Source organism: Limanda limanda, chromosome 2 (assembly GCF_963576545.1).
Source record: "Limanda limanda chromosome 2, fLimLim1.1, whole genome shotgun sequence".
Taxonomy (NCBI): domain Eukaryota; kingdom Metazoa; phylum Chordata; class Actinopteri; order Pleuronectiformes; family Pleuronectidae; genus Limanda; species Limanda limanda.
Genome location: NC_083637.1, coordinates 6,154,775 through 6,179,058, shown reverse-complemented (window position 1 = coordinate 6,179,058; position 24,284 = coordinate 6,154,775). Strand labels below are relative to the sequence as shown.

General features: G+C 43.9%; 1 protein-coding gene across 1 annotated transcript in view; it reads right to left on the bottom strand.

The window, feature by feature from the left end:
- The window catches only part of LOC133015761 (protein sidekick-1-like), a 166,926-nt gene that overhangs the window by 70,906 nt on the left and 71,736 nt on the right, over positions 1-24,284 (bottom strand). Inside the window, exons 10-18 of the mRNA XM_061083032.1 lie at positions 23,336-23,530; positions 20,911-21,027; positions 20,511-20,678; positions 19,963-20,065; positions 19,678-19,851; positions 16,594-16,730; positions 14,325-14,472; positions 2,879-3,019; positions 1-158 (exon numbers count right to left, since the gene is read on the bottom strand). The exon at positions 1-158 is cut by the window's left edge and continues 24 nt beyond it. Coding sequence (XP_060939015.1) covers positions 1-158; positions 2,879-3,019; positions 14,325-14,472; positions 16,594-16,730; positions 19,678-19,851; positions 19,963-20,065; positions 20,511-20,678; positions 20,911-21,027; positions 23,336-23,530 — 1,341 coding nt within the window. The remainder of the gene's footprint in view (positions 159-2,878; positions 3,020-14,324; positions 14,473-16,593; positions 16,731-19,677; positions 19,852-19,962; positions 20,066-20,510; positions 20,679-20,910; positions 21,028-23,335; positions 23,531-24,284) is intronic.

Genomic DNA, 24,284 nt, shown 5'->3' with positions numbered 1-24,284 from the left:
CCGGGCTGCTGTAGACTCCCAGGCCGGCTCCGGTGAAGGCGGCCACCTGGATCTGGTATTGAGTCCAGATGATCAGATCTTTGAGCAGACAGTAGTTGGTCTCTGGGCTGCTGATGTTCTTCTCCTGGTAGTCCCCGGGCAGCCCAGCCAGACGGTACCTGCAAACACACACAGTTACAGAAGCACGATTGTAAATAGGTTGTTTATAGAGGAGCAAGTGACAAGAGTAAGAAGTGTGCTTTATGGAATAGACATAAATAAATGGTTCCATCTCCACAGAGGATCTCTGGAGCTCAGCCAGAGGGACCGGTGTGTTCCTGGTCCCCTCTGTCCCCGAGGCTCTTCTCCCTGAATGCTTGACCGAGCTGCAAAGAGTCCTGGTTCCTCCTGACTTCTTCCATTTAAGGATAATGGCGGCTTGCCCAGATCCGACCCTCAACACAACCCCTGAGCTCCGTGGGCTTTGACTGTTTCTGCTCCGATACGCACTGTCAGCTGTGAGCCCTTTACACTGATGGACGTGTCTTCTCAAATCATGTGCAACTGATTGAATCTATCGCTGGTGGATTCCAAGCAAGGCGCAGGAACATATCAAAGATGATCAGGTGAAATAGGAGGTGAATTGTAAGTCAGAGTCCACAGCAGAATATATAACTATACATGATATATAGTGCGGCTGTAGCTCAGGTTTGCTCAGTGAATCAGCCTGTAAAGGTTATTGGTTCAATCCCCGACACTTTATACCCACATTTAAAAAAATCCTGAATAATAAATCCAGAAATCTGTCAGGAGTCGCTGTGGACAAACGCATGGATGTGATAAAAACCAAATGCACACACATAAACACAACCTGCCTGTCACTATTTTGCTATTATATAAGTATAAATACACTTTCTGGAATAAACAAAAACTTAACTTTTTTTCTTTTATGTCTAGAGATATTCTCTGTTGGTGTGAAGTCACTTGAATCACATCACAGTCACGGGAGAATAAAAGCCTTCAGTGCCAGGTAGACGTCTCAGATTAGTGCGACTTCAAAGCCTTCGCTACCGTGCATGAGATATAAACGTCTACTTAAAAGGAAATATGACCCGAGCAGACGGAGGAGGTGTAAACCAATTTGCTACTGTACATATCCCAGGGAGCTGAACGGTGTCAGCGTTTAAATATGGAGCCCATCTACTGTAACAGAGTATTCCAATGTTGCCCTGCCTGAGTCAGCGCTTTAACACAAATGAAAACTATATACAGACACACACACACACACACACACACAAAGCGAGAGGGCGGGACATGTCTGTAGAGGAGTTCCTCTTCTCTGCACCTGAGGAAGTGGGAGTGGGAGAAGATACTCCCCCTTTCCCGGGGAGGACAGGGCGTGAGGAACTGGGAGCTGATACCAGAAGGAGAAAGGAGAACTGGAAGCGTTTCACCGGAGGAGGCGGAGCTCCGTGCTCTGACGCCCAAATGAGACGGTCCAGTTGCACGAGTGTGAATTTCTATTTTCGACTGATTTGTGAAGAGGAGGCAGATAACGCAGTGAATGAGGATAAAGACCTGATAACTTCTCCTGCAATTATATGCAAATTGCTGCGATGTGGCTGATGACAGTTTGATTACACACAGTGTGTGTGACACTGCAGGCACACATCAAAATGAAGGACAGCGACCAAGGGCAGCCAGAGCATCTGTAAAGTGCACTTGTGTGAATGTGTGTGAATGTGTGGGTGTGGTGAAATGTGTGATAACGGACAGAGAGGGGCAATGTAGAAGGGGTATTTCTGTATGTTAAGATTTAACTGTGGTGATTTTTACAAAAACAACAACTCTAACTAATGATTCTTTTCATTTTGACGATGAAAACACAAATAATTTTTGCTTTTAACTTGTCTGCATATGGTACAAATAACAATGATTCACAGCTCTTTAACTCTTGGTACCATTTCATTTTGGAACTGCAAATAAACTGTGTTATCGTCACTAAAATGGATCCTTAATATATTGGAATTATTTAAATATTTCCAGTGTTTCTTGCACATGTAGAGGAAGCAGTTAACGATCAATGACTGTGTTAAATACACAAGCAGCTCTCCTGTGTTCCCCTGAGTGACAGACATACAAAGAAGGCTGGTGTTATGCTGAGGTCTTCATCTCAGGAGCATACGCAGCTAAAGCAGAAACTTCTGTGTTTGACACCTCGGTCGTTAGGTTTATAAAGTAAAACACTGACTTCTGAGCGTCTGAGTCCTCGGAGTCAAACAAGCTAAACCCACCTTTGTACCTGGAAAAGCCAAATTCTGTGGAAAATGAAGCATTCTCATTTGAACCAGAGCAATTAGACGATTAATTTGAGAAGTTTAAATTGGTTGAGTGTGGAGAGAGCGCTGACCTTTGAGGGAACAAAGAGCCAGAGTGTCCAAAAAGGGACAAAGCCGTCTCAGCTTATTAGGTGTGTGGCACCATTTCCTTTCATATAACTTTCTCTGTGAGAGTCTGGTCTGCTCATCAATACAGGCGTGATAACCAAGCTGCTAAATGCCCATCAGCAGGCTCATTAGCTCAGAGGGCTTTATTTACCGTCTTCAATAACTCTTCATACTAAATGAAATGACGTTCTGTCCCGAGGACGAAACGCTGGAGGGAGCAAACCGCACAATGCAGACAAAACAAAAAAGCTGGAGAACCTATTGTGACAGGAGCGCACTCGCCCAGCTGGCTAATGGGTTTGCAGTTACCAATTAGCCCGGTGAGGTCACGAAGCCTCCATAAAATATTTTGCAGAGACACTTTCTACTAAAAATTAATGGACACCTACCACCCACTGGCATTGCTATAAAGCCAGATATGCATGTGTGTGCACTTCTGTGAGTGTGTGTACCTGAGCACGTATCCCCGGAGGACTCCGTTGAGCTGGGGCTCGGGTGGAGGCTGCCACTGCACCATGATGGACTGGTTGGTGCGCCCACTGGCCACGATGTTCTTCGGGGGAGCGCTGGGTGCCTCCTCCCTGAGCATCAATCTGAAACACACACACACACACACAGACACACACAGAGAGAAAGAGCAAATAAGTACCAGAGAGACACATTGTGATCAGGCCCTCTGTGTGTTGTAATGAGGAGATCAGTCAGGCTGAAGAAGTGTAAGAGTTTGTCCAACGTATCGCTTCTCTGGACGGGTTGCACAGTAACAGTGAGTCGGCTAAAGACTTGTTTAAGCTCAATGTTTGATGCATAAACTGAGCAGTAGCACTGGAAATCACCAGGGGGCAGTGTTGTCAATAGTTCAGGAGTCAAGATCACACAACTCGAGGAAGAGATGTCGTCCCTGACAGAACTTTTGGAGCAGAGACTTTGTGAGTTGGTGAGATACTACAGACGCTTTTGAGAATTCCAAGGCATACAGTATACCTTAAATGACACAAACCCAAGTATGCCTGTCTATATTTTGAGCGTATTTCTTTAAAAGCATATGAATTATTTAAAACTCAGCGTAATTGAAGTAGGGATGAGCATTCGATTAAATTGTCTTAATCGATCTTCGGGCTGAGAGCTAGCTCGATTTGACGGCTCTCGACCTCTCAGTCCGGTCGTTGTCACGCCATCACTCCCGGAACCCCTCACCCAGACCCGGGTCTGTCCGGGTTCCCTTCCCCGTGGACTGAGGGTCCGTGTGCGGACATGAAGCCGAGCAGCGGAGGCTTAGCTCCGGGCTGCTTCCTCCAGCTGCTAACATCCTCCCTGTGCTGCGTTCAGGGCAACTCGGATATTCCGACCTCCTGCCACAAAGCGAACATGCAATAGTTTTCATCGATGAAAAAATGTCATTTACGAAATTCTTAATGATCAATTAATCGATTGTCTATTAATTATGCCCATCCCTAAAATGAATGACATGAAAATATGAATATAACAAATTTCCAAGACGTTTCCAAAGCTTTTGGGAGATTATTTTTTTCCATGACTTTTCCAGGCCTGGAAAAACACATTTTAAAATTCCATGACTTTTCCAGGTTTTCCATGACCGTACGAACTCTGTTGGAAGAACTCCGGTCTAAGATCACATGATCATGTTTATCACAGGAGAGATTCACGGTTCCGAACTACAGCTTATTACCGAGCGTCACTTCCTGGCTCTAAGCAGCTCTGATGAATTCTGTCCTCATCCTCCTGGTGCATCTTGCAATTTCATTAAAAACATTTGTTTTTCATCTCTGGCTTTATTGTTAATTTATTTCAAACAAGCTGCCGCTGATAAAGCCGGTGAACGCATCACTTCCAGTGCGCCGGCGGATCTCTCCTGGGAACGATGGAGCCGACACTGGGAGTTTAAAACAACAACATGTGAAACACGTCGGTGAACTCGCTGTGAGACGAGTTGTTTCATTCACTATCGGCACAGAACAACAAATAACACATTTACTGTCTGCGTGTTGCAGATGATTGTTTTTAACTTGAGTTTTTTTTTTTCCTAATTACTGTTGGGACTGAGTTCCCAGTGATCTGACTTATAACAAAGAGTCGTAAAACTTGGGAACTGGCCTCAGGAGACCCCTTACATTTAAAAATCCAGCATGGAGATCTTATCTCCATGTGAGAGAAAATCACTTCCTGGGTCCCCCACTGTAAGCCCGCCCCTGGGGGCCAAATCCTGACAACTCAATTGGCCGGGGGCCACACTGACCCCTGACCCCTCCTCCCAGGGGGGAGTCACCTGGAACATGACTTAAAAAGGCTGTGTTCCCAGAAACCTCTCTCTTTCCTCCGATGCTGACGTTCCCACCAGGCCCTTTCAGGTCTGCCCAGAGGTTCCAGCAAACTTAAGGAGGGAACTACTTTTCTCTTTACTGCTCTTTTTCACTCCAGCACTGACGTTCCAGTTAGGCCTCCTCCGGTCTGACCAGAGGTTCCCGTTGCTTAAGGAGGCAATAAGATGTTTGTTTCAATTCATTTCATTCATTTATTCTTTTATCTTAGTCGACGTTTTTATTTTGAAAAGGACTTTTCCTGTTTTAACTTTGAAAGACCAAACAGGAAATTGCTCGCTGGACGATCTCAGACTGTTTCATTTTCCCCACGGACTTTACTTTTGTTTTTCCAACGATCTACAAACGGCTTCAAACCAGCCGTCCCCTGCAGAAGCGCGAGATTCATTCCGCTGAGGAGCACGAGCTCCACATCCCTGAAGAAGAAGGACGACGTTCATCCCGTCACGGAGCACGAGAAAATCCGCTCCTTGTCCGGTCCAGCGGCCGAGCTCTGGAGCTCCGCTCGTGAGAGAGGCCACGTGATTCACTGGCCCCCGACACATTCGCGCCGAGGCGCAGACACACCGCGAGGGTGGTACAGTAAGAGACTTGATTATCTGGGCAGATGTTAGTTTTAATACGTAGCGTATTGATTTAACACTTGAGTGTATTTTGTTGATGGAACCTCCGTGTTCCATTGTTTTAGCCGGCCACTACTCCGAGCCAGCCACTTCCGGTTTCCGGTTTGATGGCAATGTTATGTGTTGCAGTGAATAGGGCCGCGAGAAGCGCCTCCGCCCGCACTGTTAACGTCTGTGTGAGTCTGCAATGATTTCACCGATCAGAACCTCGGCCCACAACGTTCGCTTGAGGGCTGAGGGGTGAATCACTGTTAACTCATCTCAGGCGTATTTTTAAGAGCTTCTTTGAACTCTCCTTACATGTTTCTCTCTCTCTCTCTCTCTCTCTCTCTCTCTCTCTCTCTCTCTCTCTCTCTCTCTCTCTCTCTCTCTCTCTCTCTCTCTCTCCTTCTAAACCGACCTATACACACTTCCGATCTGTATTTATAATACAGTTCATGTCACATAGTTAAATCTATGCTTAGAGAGGCTGAACACATCTGGAAACCATTCGGCCCCAAAGCCAAGCAGAGATAAGAATTCTCTTTGTCTAAAATTTTCTTTGTGTAATTCATGTGACGACCACCAGTGTGCGCTCCGGCCACATGGTGTCATTAACATAGACTCCATCTTGAATAACGCAAGCTAACCCACCATTTTGAGTCTATTATTGCCACGCCTCCGCTCTCTCTCTCCTCCCATCCTGGCTCTAAATTCATAACGGCTCCGCCATCTTGTTTTGTAGTCAATCCGCCATTTTGAGAGTTTTTAGGCCTTGATTCCACGAATCATGATAGGCCGCCATCTTAGATGTGACTGCGTCATCGCCACGCCCCCTTCCTTTTCTCTCTCTCTCGCTCTCTCTCACACACACACACACACACACACACTTTGATAGACACAGACAGATACACACAAACAGAGACACATAGATGGACCAGAGGTTACATGCGTGTTCTAAATTGTGATAAGCTGCTGTTGTTATCTTTGAAATATGGGAGTTTGTTAAAATGATAAATCATTAAATAACACTAACTTTATTTAACATACACACACATAGACACACATACACAGAGAGACACTTTGACACAGACACACACACACACAGACAGACATACATAGGTAGACCGCAGGTTTTACATGTATTTTCTGAATTGTGATAAGTGCTGCTGCTGTGTTTATCTTTGAAATATTGGAGCTTGTTAAAATGATAAATCATTGAATAACATTATAACTTTATTTCCCCTTTTTAATAAATACTTTTGTAATTAAAGTATCTGTAGTCTGTGATTATTTGTGCATAAGTGTGTGATTGCAGCTGGATTATGATTGCCTGTGCTCGAACTTAGAAGCCTTCACTGTTTATTAAGTAATCGTTAATATTAAAATTTGACATTATTAATTTGACATTTATCATTATGAGACTGATAATTATAGCTTGATATGTTGGTCCCTGGAAACCAGGGTGGTGCCCCCCTTTCTCAATTATTAATATAGATAGTATTATTCTTAAATTGATAATTTTATTGTTTTTGACTAATTATTTTCATTATTCTTGGTTGATAACCTTATCATTGTTAATTGATAGCTTGTACTTTCTAATTGATAATTCCTATTTTCTCATTAGTGGTTTGATTGTTATTTGATTACTGATCATCTTCAATTAATAATTTAATTATTTTTGATAGATAATTTTTATTATTTTAATAATCATATTTCATGATTATTAATAATTAGCCAACGTCAAGTCTACTCCTATTGCGCAACATTACGTTTCTTCTCTACTCCAGTGATCCTCGTCTGGTGAGTTTCAGCCTCAACCCGACCACAGCCGCCCCAGTGGAGCAGCTACACACCATGACAGCAGCAGAAAGTTAAATCACTATTAGCCATGAGCTTGTCGTTTCAGTGTTATCCCCACCTCTCTCTCTCTCTCTCTGCCCCCCCTCCTCCTCCTCTCCTCTGTCACTCTGAATCAGTTTCCCAATCTTTCTTTTGACACTTTGAACTTCTTCTCAAGTTTTATTCTCCCCCATCTGCAAACTTTCACCTTTCATCCATCATGTCCTTTGGCCTCAATTATTTCATCCTTCTATCTTTTACTCATCTCCCTCCCTCTGAAACTACCCCCCCACACCCCCCACACCCCCCCCCCCCCCCGACACACCCATAACCCCCTGCACCCCCCCACCCGTGATTAAAGCTCCCAGCCCTCTCATGGTTGATAAAGCACACGGGCCGACTTGGTCAGCTTCTGGCTTTACTGTAAGCAGCTCAGCTAATGTAATCAGAGCCATATGTGATAATAACACACAAACACAAACACACACACACACACACACACACACACACACATATAAACAAATTTCTCCCGCTTAAGACACACTGCTACATCCGATGGTCTTTTCCCTTCCATGGATTACGCCTGCAGATTTACATTACCCTCTCTCGCCAAACCCCCCCCCATCTCTCCCAGAATGATTCTCTATAAGCTATTGAGCCATTAGCTGTGGTTTGGGCTCCCCCCGTATTTGTGTGTGTGTGTCTGATTCTGTACGTGCCTGTAAATGTGTGTGTGCACTTCTCTATGTGTGTGTTTGTGTGAGAGTGTGGAAGCTGTTAGCTGGAGACTTGTGCAGGCGGATATACGGCACAGGCCAGTGGTTTTACAGCTGTGCTTTACTTCCATTAGGTTAGGCACTGTCAGACAGCACCAGGTGCTGCAGGCGCAGACATCTACACCCACAAACACACACACACACACACACACACACACACACACACACACACACACATACACACACACACACACACACACACAAACACACACACACACACGGGCTAATGGGCCTTGTGTGAATGCGATGGGCATTAGTGTAGCCGTCTGGAAATGGGGTATATATATAATCCTCAACTCTGCCACTGCTTTTGACTGCAATTGATGACACACATTAATGCACATACACAAACTCACGCCGCACAAACACCTACAAACCCCATACAGTACCGAGCAGATGCGGCCATTCACTGTGTGACTGTAGATGAAACACACACACACAAACGCACATTAACACACTTCTGCTGGATTTGCAGAAACTCCTCGTGAATCGCCTTAATTCCCTGCCACCATTTACGAGTGAATATTTCATTCAGTCGGTTCAGTGTGAGGACATCGAGTGCACAGTGGAGATTACACACATGTATAAAAACACCAACACACCTACACACTCCACTTAACAGCCGCAGACATTCACACCGACACTCATACATCAAGCGCACACTGCACAACGACACCGGCTGATCGCTGCTTGACACACTTTCTCTGTCCCCTGTTATTAAGGAAAGCTTTCAGCTGGAGATCTACATGTTTTCTAGTCTGAGTGAAAGTGTGTGTGTGTGTGTGAGTGTGTGTTGGATGGTGGTGGTGTTAGTTTGTGAGTCTCTCTGCTGTCTCTCTGCTGTGGGAATTAGAAAAACTTTTCTATCTTAGTCCTTCTCCACAGTCCAGTGCCCGTGGCTTTCTCACCAAATCCACGTACACACGACTCTTAAATTTAACGTTAAGTCGGCCTCTATTCAAACAGGATGGGAAAAATATTGGTCCAGTGGGGAATGAGAAATAGAGCAATATGAATGGAGGGTTATAGAAATAAAAAGAAAAAAGGAAAGAGAGAGAAAGCAGATGTGATGTGACTGGTTACGACCAACTGGATAAATGACCTTATTTTCTTCTCGCCTGACACTTTGAGTCGAGTCTCCTTTAAATGTTGTGCTGTAGCACCGGAGGTTAAAAGCTGCTCTAATGGAAGAGGCTGACACACTAAAGAGACTCTGTCGGGGAAATGAAACGCGGTGGATCCTCTCCAAGTGAATCAGAAACCAGCTGAGGCTCAGATCTGCTACTGTACACCTCCTTTATGTTTCTAACTTAAATAAAAACAACATTCATACACGTCCAAGTAGCAGCTTCAAAACAATCAAAATGTGAGTGTAGCTACTGTGTCATTATTGTTGGTGGTGGTTTAAAAGAAAAACGCATTCTGCACGTAGAACATAAGATAAGAAAGCCGACTGTAATAATGTAATGATTTTCTTTTAAACTGTATTCAATGTACCTCGTCTCCCGATGTTGATTTACTGTCACACGTTTACAACAAACAAAGAAAATAAACAATCTGAGCTGTAGCTGCTCCTGTCTGCTCGTGTGTGTACATGATTGTGTCTGTGGAGCAGGGAAACACTAACGACCTGCTTCCAGACAAGAGGTCCATCCGTTTATCGGGTTCGGCTAATTTGAGGCCGATTAGAGCTTTTCTCAAACAATGAGCGGTCGATGGACGTGAGTGTCGGCTACAGTCGCTGATCCTCGGTGCTGCTGGTGATAAACAACATTCTCGTAGAAGCGACGCCTGGAAAGAGACGTGTTTTGGCTCATGGACAGTGGTGAGCCATTAAAAATCATTATCACTGTTGACTCCAATGTGTCAGCGGCTCACTGATGGATTGAATTCTTGAACAGGATGAGGATCCCTCGACTTTTCCTCTCGTGCCACAGTGAGTTCATGAATCTCCTGTGAATCCTCTCTACCGCTACCAGATACATAACCATATCATATTTGGTACAGATATTCATGAACAGGAGGAACTAAGGAGATCCGTTGTGCTAAAATCATTTTAATTTAATTTAGTTAATTTTAATTTATGATCTGCAAAATATTCTCTCACTAGAATCTCTGTAGAGCTCGAGCTCTGCCATCAGCCCCTGGGACTACATTCTTGATTTCATTAAATTTAGCAAATTAGTAAATGCATTTCTCTTGTATGCAGTGCCGGATTCAGGATCTTTCTAAATGAGGGGCCCATGAAGGGACACAGTTTACACAGAGGAGCCAATTATAGGGGCTCGGGTTAGTTTAAGAGTCGCACAACTCCTGATTCAGTAAAGTGCACATTTAACTCAATCCTTGTTTACTCTATAGCTTTGAGTGAAGCCCTACAACATTTAATATAGTTAAAAAATTGTATTTGTTGTCATATTTATAGTTTGTGTTATTAGTTAGTGACTTGTCAGCGATCGCCCCTGCTTAGATACAAACAATATCTAAATCTACTGACCTCCAAAAACTTCTAATTCTATGCGATACTGCATCATTATGAAAAGCTCAAGTTAAAGTTCTGAATTTACCTCATTCCTGTTTTATTTTGACTCGTATATATATATATATATATAGAACGTATAGTGTTTGTTGTTTGTGTTTCAAGCTCACATCTAAAAATGTTCCCAGAACCGCAGAGTGAGTTTTACTGCTGTTCCTCTGCACCCCCTCCAAACAGTAAACATCAGACCTATATAAACACACAGTAATGAGATGACTCAGGCTTATATTTATGTGCCAGTGTACGTCCTGCTTATATTGCCGGTATCAGTGGAATCCAGCCAGGTACATGTAGGAGGAGGCTGCAGCTTATTTCCTCCTGTTCCAAATGTCCAAAGACAACATGTAATTTAGCTAATAATGAGCTTCTCCTCTGGCAGAGCTCTTCTCTCTGCAATCATCTGCTCCACATCATAAACTAGAGTAATCACTCGCCACATTAAAAGAACCTTTGCAGCAACAATGAACCACAGATTCACAGAGAAGATGTTGGAAAGCAACAGAGAAAATCCCTTGCAAATGATAAATCTGAGAAGCTCCTAAAGCATTAAAAACATCCACATGCACATTAGGCTTGTGTATGTTTCTACGCTTTGACAGTAGAATTCCCCCGGAGGAGATATTCTAATGTGTTCTGGTGCTGAATGAACAGCTGGAATAAAAAAAAAATATAAATAAAAGAGAACGGAGACGGATGGTTTAAAGTTGCGATGATGCCTGGAAGTTCGGGGCATTTCTGCATAATCTGTCTTATGTGTTAATGCTTCCTCTGTACAGACGGTAATGGTGTGAGTGCACGCCATGCATGAGTAAATCCCCGTGTGTGTGACAGTCCAGATGGTATAATTGGATTCATAGAAAGAGTTTCTGCATTAAGAAGTAATGTTTTTCAGCTCTGATCACAATCGTTCACATGCTCTCACTGGAGGATCGTCTCTCATGACCTCTTTTCCTGGAAACATGGTTCTCTCTTGTGCGAGAGGAGGCGAGAGAACAGACACGCAGGGTGAGAAGCTCTGAGTAGAGCCCTTATGAAACCACACTTTAATTCCCTAGATCCAGATTTGAATATGGATTAGGGTTGCAAAGGGGCGGAAAGTTTCCGGTAAATTTCCGGAAACTTCCCAGAAACTTTCCACGGGAATATTAAGCTCAGGAAGTTGGGGAATTTTTAACAAAAAAAAAAAATATGCAAATGAAACGCTAAGCAATAAAAACATCATTCAAAACTCTATTTTAAAGATGTATGGAACGTTGAGTTTCAACCCTCCACTGTGCATTCTTCCATCACATGCACAGATAACTCCCAGCATCCTTCACTCTACAGCAGGGCTACTGAGGCCTGCTGTAGTGTGCAGGACTAGTCAGATAAGTTCCGATGATATTACTGGGGAAAATATATTAGCATGCTGATTGAGGATTGTTCATCTGTTCATCTAGCCTATTTCCATTCTTTTATCCATCAATTGTAAAATATTTTTACAGACTATTCCAATTGTTTGGCTAACTATTTATATCTCTGGCATTGCATTAGTGTTTTTTTAGAAACTTTTTTCTCATCTTATTCTACAGAACAATGCCATCTCATGTGTGGAGGCATTTCACCCCATCCAATGTAGAAGGAAAGGCTGTGTACATTTGCAAATACTGTACAAAGACCTATGTTAAGAATGACACAACGATGCAGAAGCATATAGTCAAGTGCCCAAAGTTTCCTCAGGGATCAAATCAGCCTATGAAAAATCCAAATGTTTATATTTATGTCTGTATATGACAAGGTAAATACAGTTAGTATAAATTACCCACAACATGGAAAGTTTCCAACTTTGAATATTCCCGGAATTTTGCAACCCTAATATGGATAAATATCAGTCCCCTGAGTTGTTTTCATCAAGAGCCCTGAATTACTTTTCCAGAAATCCAGGAAGATGCAGAGAATCCCACATTGATAAAGAACATTAAAATAAATTCTTGGATCCACGGCAAAATTAAAAGGCTTCTTCCCGGAGCCACATCGTATCCTTCCACCAAATATCATGGTAATCTATCCAGTAGCAACAAACCAATAGACAAACAAACGGACCCGGGGGGAAAACGTCAAAAGGGTTTAAAGTATAAATGAATGTTGTCGTGTTAAAGATCCTCATCAGGAGAAGAACAAAATGGGAGCGTGCAGAAGCAGCTGGACGTTCAAACTTGAATAAGGGCTTCTTGTCATCAATATTACAAAACCGCTCTTCCACTCGCTCCTCTGTTCCCTCCCTCTGTCCACATCACTGTAGTTTGTCATCCTTCTCATTTGGCACCCGAGCTCCAGCAGGACACTCTCCCTCCGCCTCGCTCTCTTCCCGGTGTTTTCAAGTGCGGCCTCAGCTTTGGCATCGGCGACTAATCGTGTGTGCGTCCAGGCAGACGTCCAGCAGATGAGAGGCAGAGTGCACGTGGTTACGTATGAAACCAAACCCCGAAGTAGAGAGGTGTCCATCTGGTCTGATGCGCCGACCAGTGATGACTTGTCCTCCTGCCAGTCATTCGTTTGAAGGGGATCAATCCAATTTACTCTCCAGGGCCCCTGACAACCAACCTTGGACTATAGAGCCCGGCTGTTGGACACGAACAATACCCTGGTGCATGTAGGAGGAGAGTAACGGCTGAAAACAAGAAGCACTCAAGCCGTTCTTTGGATAAAAGGAGAATAAAGGGGAGGAAAGATTCAGAGTATGACAAGCTAGAGAGGAAAGAACTACACGCTGAGGGGGGGGGAGGAAAGTGGAAGAGAGCGATCTGAGGCGTGTGAACGTGACGTCTACAGCTCCCGTTGATGCTGCTGAGTCTATTTGGCTGAAATACAACTGGCATCTGCCTCTGGTCAGACTCTGCAGCCGGAGAAAAACCATGTTCATGTGTGTGTGTGTGTGTGTGTGTGTGTGTGTGTGTGTGTGTGTGTGTGTGTGTGTGTGTGTGTGTGCATCGTCACATCTGTTGCATTGTGCACGTGACAGAGATTTGGTGCGAGTGTGTTCTTTAACTAAAACTCTCGCCACATCTCCACTAAACCCTCGGTCACTGCAGTTCCATCACTGCTATGGCATCATAATTATCCCCATGAGGGTTTTGTCTCTTGGGATAAACATGAAACTCAAAGACACTGACATAAAAACATCTGCACGGCAATTTATTTACTTTTCAGGCCAAGGCTCTCTTTTTATAAACACGAGGAACCATTAATTTCATAATTTTTGCTGCTTATTTATGTGCAATGGAACACACACACACACACACACACACACACACACACACACACACACACACACACAGTGTAGACATGGATGTGATGAATATAAATTGCTCATTGTAAAGGAAATGGATTCTAAACAAAAACGACTGCTCCCTTCATCCTCGCCTTGTTAGAATCCTCCATGTTTCATCCCCATTCTGAATCCTATATTCCTATTCATCCACATGATAACCTACACACACACACACAGACACACACACAGAGACACACACACACACAGACACACTGCCACTTACTTAGACACACAAATTAGAGTGTGTGTGGGTGCATACACTGCGGCTTGTGACTGTAGAAAGGTTTCTGTTTATTCATTCCCAGTTTGTGTGAGGAAGTGTGACCGAGTCTATTACACAGAGATGGAACAGGGCAAATAAAAATCTATTTCACACAAATCATCGCGTGTTCTACATAAAGAACGGGTTTCATGCTTTCACATGAGTGTGTGAGTGTGGCATCACGAGAAGTAAAGTATCGGTAATAGTGAGTCCGTGTCGCTCTCTTACCGTTGTGTCTCGGCGCTGTACTGACCCCGGCCCACTTGATTGACAGCACACAGTCTGAACTGATAGGTCCTGGCCGGTGTGAGCCCGCCCACCGACACCTGGGACACGGCGGGATCGACCTCCGATAGGTACACCTTCCACGGCGAGTCTAGACGGAGGGGACCAAAGATTAGGGGCTGATAATATCTGGCGGAGGCAGGACACACAGAGACACTCAGGATCCATGAATCAAAAGAAAAGAGGTGGAGGAACAGATAAAAGAGGCGATGGAAGGATGGAGGAAAGTTTAGATGGAAGAAGGGGATTAAGAAGGAAGCCGGTGTGTGTCCGTGCCAGCTTGTTGAAAACTTATCTTTCTTCTGAAGAGACAGTTACACTAGTGTCACAGCAGCAGCTACATGTCAGAATAAGAGAGAGGGTCGGTCTGACATGGAAATACACAACACATCTAATATATAACACAACCTCACACACACACACACACAATAGGTAGTAAACAGAACTCAATGCCTTGGTTCAGTCTTCACAGAAATCAACATTTTAACTCTCAGCTTTCCCGTATCTCTCTCTTCATCCGTCCCTGTTTTGGTCTCTCGTTGCATTTTCTCTCTCGTGTCTCTCGAGTTCATACAATTTTTTTTTTTTTTTTTATCATTGTTTTGGAAAGTACCGTCTGAAGAGCAGCAGTTGAAATTGCGACAGCAGAGGACTTGAAGTCCTATTCATGCTTTCCCTCTAAACTTTATCAGGGTTATGGAAATTCTATGGTTTAGGTTTATTTTGTTGATTTAGTTTTTATTCTGTGGGAGAAAATTAACTAAGCAAGGTTGAAAAAGTATTTTGTATTTGGACAGTAAGTGTTTGAAGCCTTCTCAAGAGACTTTTATGACTTGTATTTACATACAACAAATGTTTGATGACTTGAGCTGTTTTATGGTCGGAACTGTTTATGACGTGAATACAGTCAGACCTGTTGCGACTTAATCACCCATCAAAGGAAGGAGTGTATGTCTTCTTATCACCTTAGGAAACACATGTGAATCAGCTGTTGTATTTAGATTCCTCTCCTTCCCCCACCTATGGAACCTGTCTGGATTGGTTCGAAGAGACAGCCCTCAGTCCTCAATATATAAAATCTGTGTTGTTGACTGTTCTGCATCTTCACTCTGAGACCCTTGCGGTTTCCCTGTGTTGATCCTTTCTGCAGAAAGCCCCTTATTAAATACACGTAGATAACTTTGTTGTTTCCAGCCTCTTGTATCTCCAGATTTCCATCACAATTCTCTTTCACTTGGAATACATTGTGTTATTTGTTTGGTGTCAGAGGAAGACACTTTTCTCTGTGGTAGCATTTGAAGCATCCAAGGTGGAGGTAGGAAGCCAGATCCATATTGTCTCTGTGAGGCCACACTCAGACTTTCCCTGAGACACAACACCGTTTTGTCGAGATGAGCCGAGGTTTAGACATATTTGTTCCATTAGAGCAGCAGCACATGAAGACTAATGGAATGTGGCCACTACAATCCTCCTTTCTGCTTTGTCAGGATCCGATTTGATGGCGATACACCTGTTCCCTTGTTAGCTCTCTGTACGGATCATCAGCCCGGGCTCCCTGACGCCTCCGGGATTGAGAATGAATACCTCCACCTCAAACACCATCCATCTCCAGATTAACTCTCACATCCAGCACAATCCCCCTTCACAATCAGAGCGGAGATTATTCAAAATGTCTAAACTATAATGCGTCATCGTTTCCCACTCGTCCCTCAGTCACGAGCCAGGTGCTCGGCTGTGCACGTAATGTTTTCGCCGAACCACTCGTCCCTTTAGTTTACAGCCGGAGTGAGAGTGTCTCCGCAGCCGTCTCCCTCCTGTCTCTCTACCCTCCTCGGTCCCGCTCTCATCTTTCTCTTCCCAACCTCTCCTTCTCTTTTGACAGAGAGCCAGCCTGCTGTTAAAACATCTGCCGTGGAGCGAGTGAGCGACAGAACGAGAGGGGGAGGCGTAACGAGGGAGGGAGGGATGGATGGATGGAGGGAGGGAAAATAAGAGTTTATTTATAGGGAACCAGGATGAACATTTACACAGCAACACCATTCTCCATATGTCTGCCTCTTGTAAATGAGTGTGTGTCAGTGCCTGGTAGACAGCAAGTGTACAGCTGTTTGCCGCTTTGCCGCTCAGGGACTATGAGAATGAACACACACACACACACAAACACACACACACACACACACACACAAACACACACACACACACAGATACGTACTGTTCTCCGATAGCTCCAGCAGGTAATACAGAAGAGGGGAGTTTCCATCGAAGGGGCGGAGCCAGGACAGGTGGACGGAGCGGGAGTCGGAGTCGTTGAGTCGGGCCGTCAGGGAGCGGGGGGAGTGAGGCAGCTCTCTGAGAACAGCCAACACAAAACAACATCACATGAGCTCAACAGACATTTCTCCAGTGAATTCATCAGAACTGAGACTTAAGAGGAATAGTTGGGCATGTTTTATAGTTTTGCCAAGAATTAAATGAAAGATTCTTAGCACTGAACAGGAAGCTAGAGGCAGCAGCTGGTTAGCTTAGCATCGTACAAAGACAGGAAATGGGAGGAAACAGTAGATCTCTGTCCATCCAAAAGAAACAAAATCAAACCAATAGCATCTCTACAGGTTTTAATTAGGACGAAAGGAAGTGTTATATAAAAATATTCCCGTGGTTACAACTAACAACCAAAGGAATTCATTGAAAAACGTAAAACCTATTTGTCTACTTCTTGGTTGCAACCAGTGGAGAAAGCAGAAAGAACAGTTTGAACACACAACTCCCAGTAAAACCACAACTGGTATTTTTCACACTTGATATAAACTGGTTTTTGTACAGATTAATCAAAAATTGTTGCATAACTTGTAAATTGTGCAAGCAGATGTATTTTTACCTTCAGACCAAACCAGACCTGATTCCAGTCTTTTTGTCCAACTAGTTTCAGCTCTTGATTTATATTTCCGCTGCCGAAGTGAGAAAGTATCAATTTCTCATCTAACTCTCCACACGGAAGCAAATCACCATATTTTCCAATGTGTGAAACTAATATAAACTATAAACAAGTCTGTGAAAATGTGCCAAGACGTCTCATCAGACTGATATTTGTTGCCTGTGTTTTGCTTTTCTATTAGATGTGTGTGGTAGAATAATGTTGGCACCGACAGTCCGGGACCAGTCCCAGTGGATGAATACCTTTTATATATATATCTGTGGTTTGCCTATTTTTTATGCTGATATTTTTCCCCCTGTAGGTTTGCTGCACATATCTTACAACATCTATTAAAACCAAAATCCTCCAGACACTTGGCCGTCCCCCTGTGAACGCTTGTGCATCGCTGCCATGTTAATAACAAATACAGCAACACAGATATATTCATGAAAGCAATACAGAGTGTCCAGACGTTTGATTAAACTGAATTTAGTGGCTCATAACTCTGTTTAAAAAACAGTTGGCCTGAAGGAGGAGAGGAAAGGGAAAGCAGATATCAGGTTCTCTCTGGGTGAAGGTAATAATAAGAGTGAGGATATTAACAGAGCACATAAAAGATCAATATAAATATATTTACACTGAAATCTTGATGAAAAAAAAGTCCCTTGTGCCCATACTGGCTGCATCTCATATTCATAAGCTCATCAATTATTACTTATTAATTATTATAATCAATGATGTGTGAATATCCAATCCGAGGGGTCTCCTCTTGACAGACCGCAGCCTCAAGTTTCATCAGAATATGATGCAGTTAAAATGCGTCAACGCTTGTTTTTTTGTTTGCGCTGCTTTACATTTTTAATATTCATGTGATGAACATGTCAGAAAATGAGGAAAACAGAGAGAGAGAGAGAGAGAGAGAGAGAGAGAGAGAGAGAGAGAGAGAGAGAGAGAGAGAGAGAGAGAGAGAGAGAGAGACAGAGAGAGAGAGAACGAAGAGGAAGAAGCAAGTTCGGCAGTGAGGGAGCGAGGGGAAATGAGAATGATGTTTTCTTCTCCGAGCTGACATGATTGTATTAATTAATAGATGAGCTTAGAGAACGTTAGAGCCGATACCTTCACGCAGCAAACGCACACACAAACACACGCACACACAAACACACACAGACACACACACTCACAAACTCATGGGTGGGTCTTGTGGGAGCTGAACCAATAACCTGCTGGTAATTAGTCTGTCTCCTCAGACGCCGGCGTCTGTTACCCTCTGTGACCCGTTGATACTGAGCTAACGAGAATGTCAGTCACACGCATTCACATTCGCACACACACACACACACACACAGTCGTACAGGAAGCCCTTCGTTCCCCCACATATTTTCCGCGGAGCCCTAATCAGAGATCCGCTCCCTCCCTCAGAGTTTGACACATGCAACCTCTTGTCGTTCTATAATTTATAAGGATTCAGACTCATGTTCTCTCTCTCACGCAGCCTGCAACTGCATTAATATATCATAAGTGCCATTTTATAATGTATATTGTTCGAGTACACATTTATTGACACATGCCACCACCTGACACTCCTGTCACAGCGGCTGTGTGACGTCTGAGGAGTGGCTGCTCTCACACTCACCATGTGGATGCTACATGAACAAGTTTCACACTTTAAGGATCGAACCCGGCTCTGGTTCCACGGAGCTCGGAGCCAGCTGATCACAGATATGACCTTACACTACGTCTAATAATAACTCAAACTCACTCGCCACATTCCCACACTTTGTACTTTTAATTGCATTGACAAGTCTTTGGGCGAGAGAGCGTCTGCTCACTGATAGAATGTGGTTATTATTGGATTTTCTTTCATTAGGCTGCAGTGAAATAATCTGACAGTAACACTTGCAATGCAATGTGCCAAATTACCTATCTGCAGCTTTTCCTAAATTACGTTCTGCAGAGTCAATCACTTTTTTGTTATTTTAACGCTCGACCCCATCGAGTCCTCTCTGCCAATCACAGCTGTGATTTCAATCACTCGGATCGCTCGCTGGGGATTGGTTGATTTCCTTCTGGATTGCTGTGCAAAAAGTCAAAGTGATTTTTGTGTCCAATCAAAAGGAAAGAATAATATCTCCCTTTGTATTTTTTGGATGAAAGTCTGCTCTGTATTTGACTCTATGTCATAAATACTGATGGAAATGTAAAGCACAGGATTATGTAGAGAAGAAGAAGCAGAATAAGAGTTGGATGAGACTGGTTAATATGCATCAGTGGTTAGCTTATCTTAGCATAAAGAGTGGAAACCATAGAGCGTGTAACGTTTCTCAGGCAGAAATGACAATGGACACTTAGCTCCCGACATCTTCCAGGATTCTTTGCACTCACATGACTTCCAGGCGCGCAGAGTGAGAATCGTTGCCGGCCTGTGATGTCACCGTGCAGGTGTAGTCCCCGATGTCACCTGACCACGTCTGGCCAATCGTGAGAGAGCCCTGGCGCACAGCGACACGGGCGCCACTGCTCGGAGGGACTGGTGTACCGCCACGATCCCACTTGAAGCTACGACAGGGAAGTAAACTTTATTTATACTGAATGCATCCACTGCACATGACACATAGAGAATCAGGTGTTCATAGGATAAGTGTTCATGTAATAAAGATAAAAAGTGACCTGATATTGACTCTGGGGTCATATGTGGCGTTACAGTCCAGGACAGCAGTGGTTCCTTTGATCACACGCTTGTCTGTCGGAGGCACAGAGATGATTGTGCGTCCTGAAGAAAGACCAAAGAGAAAGAGTTAAAAACAGAGAAAGAGGAAATAGAGGTGGGATAAATGTAAGAGTTTGAATTAGTTTGATATTCTCCTCTGGTATTAACTGATTCAATATGTGCGCATTTAAATATCTGCAGCTCCGGAGTAATTCGACAGTCTTTCATCTGGAGCTGTCAGGATGTAAATACAAACACAAGGCAATCAATAACTTTACCATAAGTTTATCAATCATCCCTTCACTCGACCAATCAGATGATTATTTCACCATTGCACTGGTCCACCGCCTCAATAACCAATCCCACGGCGGCTCACTAGCCTCGGCTAATGCGATTGGACAGCAGCTGATAAATTACTGTTCCACGACTTCTGTTTGAGTCTGTTTAGTAAATGTATATCGAGCAGTTTAGTGTCGTTTTTTTAGTCGGTGAGCATCGTGAGTCTTACGCCACACGGTGAGCGCCCCCGTGTGGTTGATGCTGCCCTCGGAGTTGGAGGCGGTGCAGGTGTATTCTCCCGAGTCCTGGAAGCTGACTGGCTGAATCTGCAGCCCCCCCGACTGCAGCTGCGTGAACCTGGGAACCTGCACGGAGCCGCTGGCCAGGACCTGCAATCCTACAGAGAGAGAGAGAGAGAGAGAGAGAGAGGGAGAGAGAGAGGGAGGGAGAGAGAGAGAGAGAGAGAGAGAGAGAGAGAGAGAGAGAGAGAGAGAGAGGGAATTATAAAAACAGCCTTGAGGTGGAGGAGAGTAATTAAGACATAAGTGTGTTTTTAATTACAAACAATCAGGATGTTAATCAGAGTCGGTGTTCACAGCGTGTCTCACGGAGCGGCTGCTGTCCGTTACCTTTCCTCCAGGTGATGGCAGGTTTCGGAGCGCCGCTCGCCTGGCAGGTGAACAACGCCGTGTTGCCATCGGTTACTGTTTGGTCGAATGGGGGGGAAGTAAATGTGGGGGCCACGCCTGAAACGCAAAAGTGAGAAAGCGTGAGAGGAGAAGAAGAGACGGTTGAGGAAGAAGAGAAGAAGCTGATTATGAGGGAGAAGACAGAAGAATGGAGATCATGTCCTCTGTGATCAATGAGGGTTTTATCCGTTATTTGATGGAACATGTTTGTGCATGAATGTGGAAGGTGGAGTTGGGAAAGCTCCATGGAGACTTTTTAATTATAATCAAGCGCTCACTAAACACAATGTGACAAAAGAGACAAATATAACTTTAATTTAGCAGCTAGAACATGAAGAAAATTATCCAGTGAAGTCAGAACATTGAACTTGTTTTTTAGAATGTGAAAAAAAGCCATGTTTTATTTTCGTGCTGCCCAGAAAAACTCACTTTCTAAAACAAACAGCATAGTAGGTGTTTGGTTTTCTAATTAAATTGTTTCTGACTCTTTGACCTGCAGCCTCTCATTCCTGTCAGCAGCAGCAAATGTCTGTTTCCAGGTTTACAGAGAGTTCAGTAGATAAATGAAATTGTCTATTTCGAACAATACAAATTATTATAATCAGCACATACTTGGAAAATTAATTCAAAGTTCGATTGGGTTTTAAAGCGAGACGCCAAGAAGTCATTGACGATGAGGATTTCCTGATGTACTTGATGGGAAACGACATATGATGTGTTTTCTGACGCCCTAAAGACCAAATGATCAAATTGAATAATTGAAAAAAATCACCTGGAAACTGATAATGAAATGCATTGATTATTCTTTGTCGTTGCAGCCCTAAAAAAGAACTAGAGCGTGAATCAGCTCATATAAAGAAGCTGACACCGACAAACAAGGGAGAAGAAAAGCAAGTTCAGTCGAAGCGTTAACTCAGACAAATGAGAAACAAAGTGAAGGAGGAGAGAAGGAATCAAGACAGGGAGGAATTAGCAGGTATCGTATATTTTGAGCAGCCGAGAGGTGTCGATGATGGTGAAGTTGATGCTGAAGGAAGAATTCTCCGCGGACCCAGAACTTGCTTGTACAGTAAAAGTTTTATAACAAAGTTCACAGATCAGGACGGACTCTAGAAGTCCGGAGACATCCACCTTTGCAGGAGTCGAGCCCACATTATATAGAGAGGTTGCGACCCAAGGCAACACAAACGTCCCAAATCTCGTGGTTCAACAGGACATAACTGCATGTGTCTAAGCATATAATGTAAATGAAATAGTGTATTCATAAAGACATGCCTCATCTCTAATGATGATGTCCCATGTTCTATACTCATCCATTAACAGGTCAGTGATCATTTCCCTAGAGGAGAGAACTAACTAAAAATACAAGGAGGAGTTACTGAGAATCTTAAGATGAGGGCTGCTTACTAAAACATTCTGGTTCATACCCAGGTTACAGGGATCTATTTAGCTGAATTTACCACACAGGGTCTATAATAACAGTGCTGCTGCAGGTGTGTGTATTGATTAGGGTTGCAAAGGGGCGGAAAGTTTCCGGTAAATTTCCGGCAACTTTCCGGCAACTTTCCACGGGTATATTAAGCTCGTGAATTTTGAAAAAAAAAACAACTATGCAAATTAAACGCTGAGCAATAAAAACATCATTCAAAACTCTATTTTAAAGATGTATGGAATGCAGCACACGCTGCACGTTGAGTTTCAACCCTCCACTGTGCATTCTTCCATCACATGCACAGATAACTCCCAGCATCCTTCACTCTACAGCAGGGCTATTGAGGCCTGCTGTAGTGTGCAGGACTAGTTAGGTAAGTTTCTATGATATTACTGGGGAAAATATATTAGCATGCTGATTGAGGATTGTTCATCTGTTCATCTAGCCTATTTCCATTCATTTATCCATCAATTGCAAAATATGTTTACAGACGATTCCAATTGTTTGGCTAACTATTTATATCTCTGGCATTGCATTAGTGTTTTTTTACAAACTTTTTTCTCATCTTATTCTACAGAACAATGCCACATGCACTATCTCATGTGTGGAGGCATTTCACCCCATGCAATGTAGAAGGAAAGGCTGTGTACATTTACAATTACTGTGCTAAGACCTATGTTAAGAATGACACAACGATGCAGAAGCATAGAGTCAAGTGCCCAAAGTTTCCTCAGGGCTCAAATCAGCCTATGACAAAACAAAATGTTTATATTTATGTCTGTATATGACAAGGTAAATACAGTTAGTATAAATTACCCACAACATTTCCAGTTTATTCCCGTTAATTCCCATGGAAAGTTTCCAACTTTGAATATTCCTGGAATTTTGCAACCCAAGTATTGATGTGTGATTGGTTGTGTGGGACGGACTCACTGGAGACGAGCAGCTGAGTGTGAGTCTGCGTCTCTCCTGCAGCGCTGCGGGCGAAGCACTGGTAGATCCCTCCGTCTCCCGGCTGCACCCGGCGCACCGTCAGCCCGGCCGCCGCCGTGACCTTGTACCTGGGGTTCGCCAGTTTGGAGAGAGGCACAGCGTCCTTGTACCACTCTATCCTGGGCTGGGGAACACCTACGCACGGGAAAAACAACACAAAGAGGGAGAATAACGTCAGCTTTTCCCTGAATAACAAACCAGCTGACCTCAGTGCCGAGCCGATCGTTCAAACTCCCACGAAAAACAGCCTCACACACGCTTTCCTTCACGGTTCTCCACTCGCCCTATAAATATGCATGCGGGCATAATGACTGCTAATAATATATTGATCGGAGGAGGTGGGTGGGAGGGTAAGGGTGGCAGGAGGGGCCAAAAAACAATCTGAATAAAAGATGGGGGACAGAGCAGCACATTGAATATCTACAGAATCAGCAGCCACCTGTCTGACATGCCAGATGTGACAGGCAGGGGGCGCGTGCAATTACTCTGTTTCAACCTCCGAGTGTGTGTTTGTGTGTGTGTGTGTGTGTGTGTGTGTGTGTGTGTGTGTGTGTGTGTGTGTGTGTGTGTGTGTGTGTGTGTGTGTGTGTGTGTGCACGAGTGGGAGTTTGAGGGAGAGATGAATTTCGCACTTTTTCCTCCATCTGTTGGTGTCAAGCTTTTCACCGACATGTGTGAAATATTCTCCCGACCCCCTCCTTGTCTCTCTCTCTCTCACTCCGTCACTCCACACTCGATCTGTCTCTTCTCCGTTCCCCTCGTTCCTCCTCCCGGCCTCCATCCCTCTCTCTCTCCGTACCCTCGGGCCGCCGCTATTTAATTACACTGCCACTGTATCAGATTACTGAGGAGGGACATCAACTCGCTCCCAGTGGGTGACAGAAAAGAG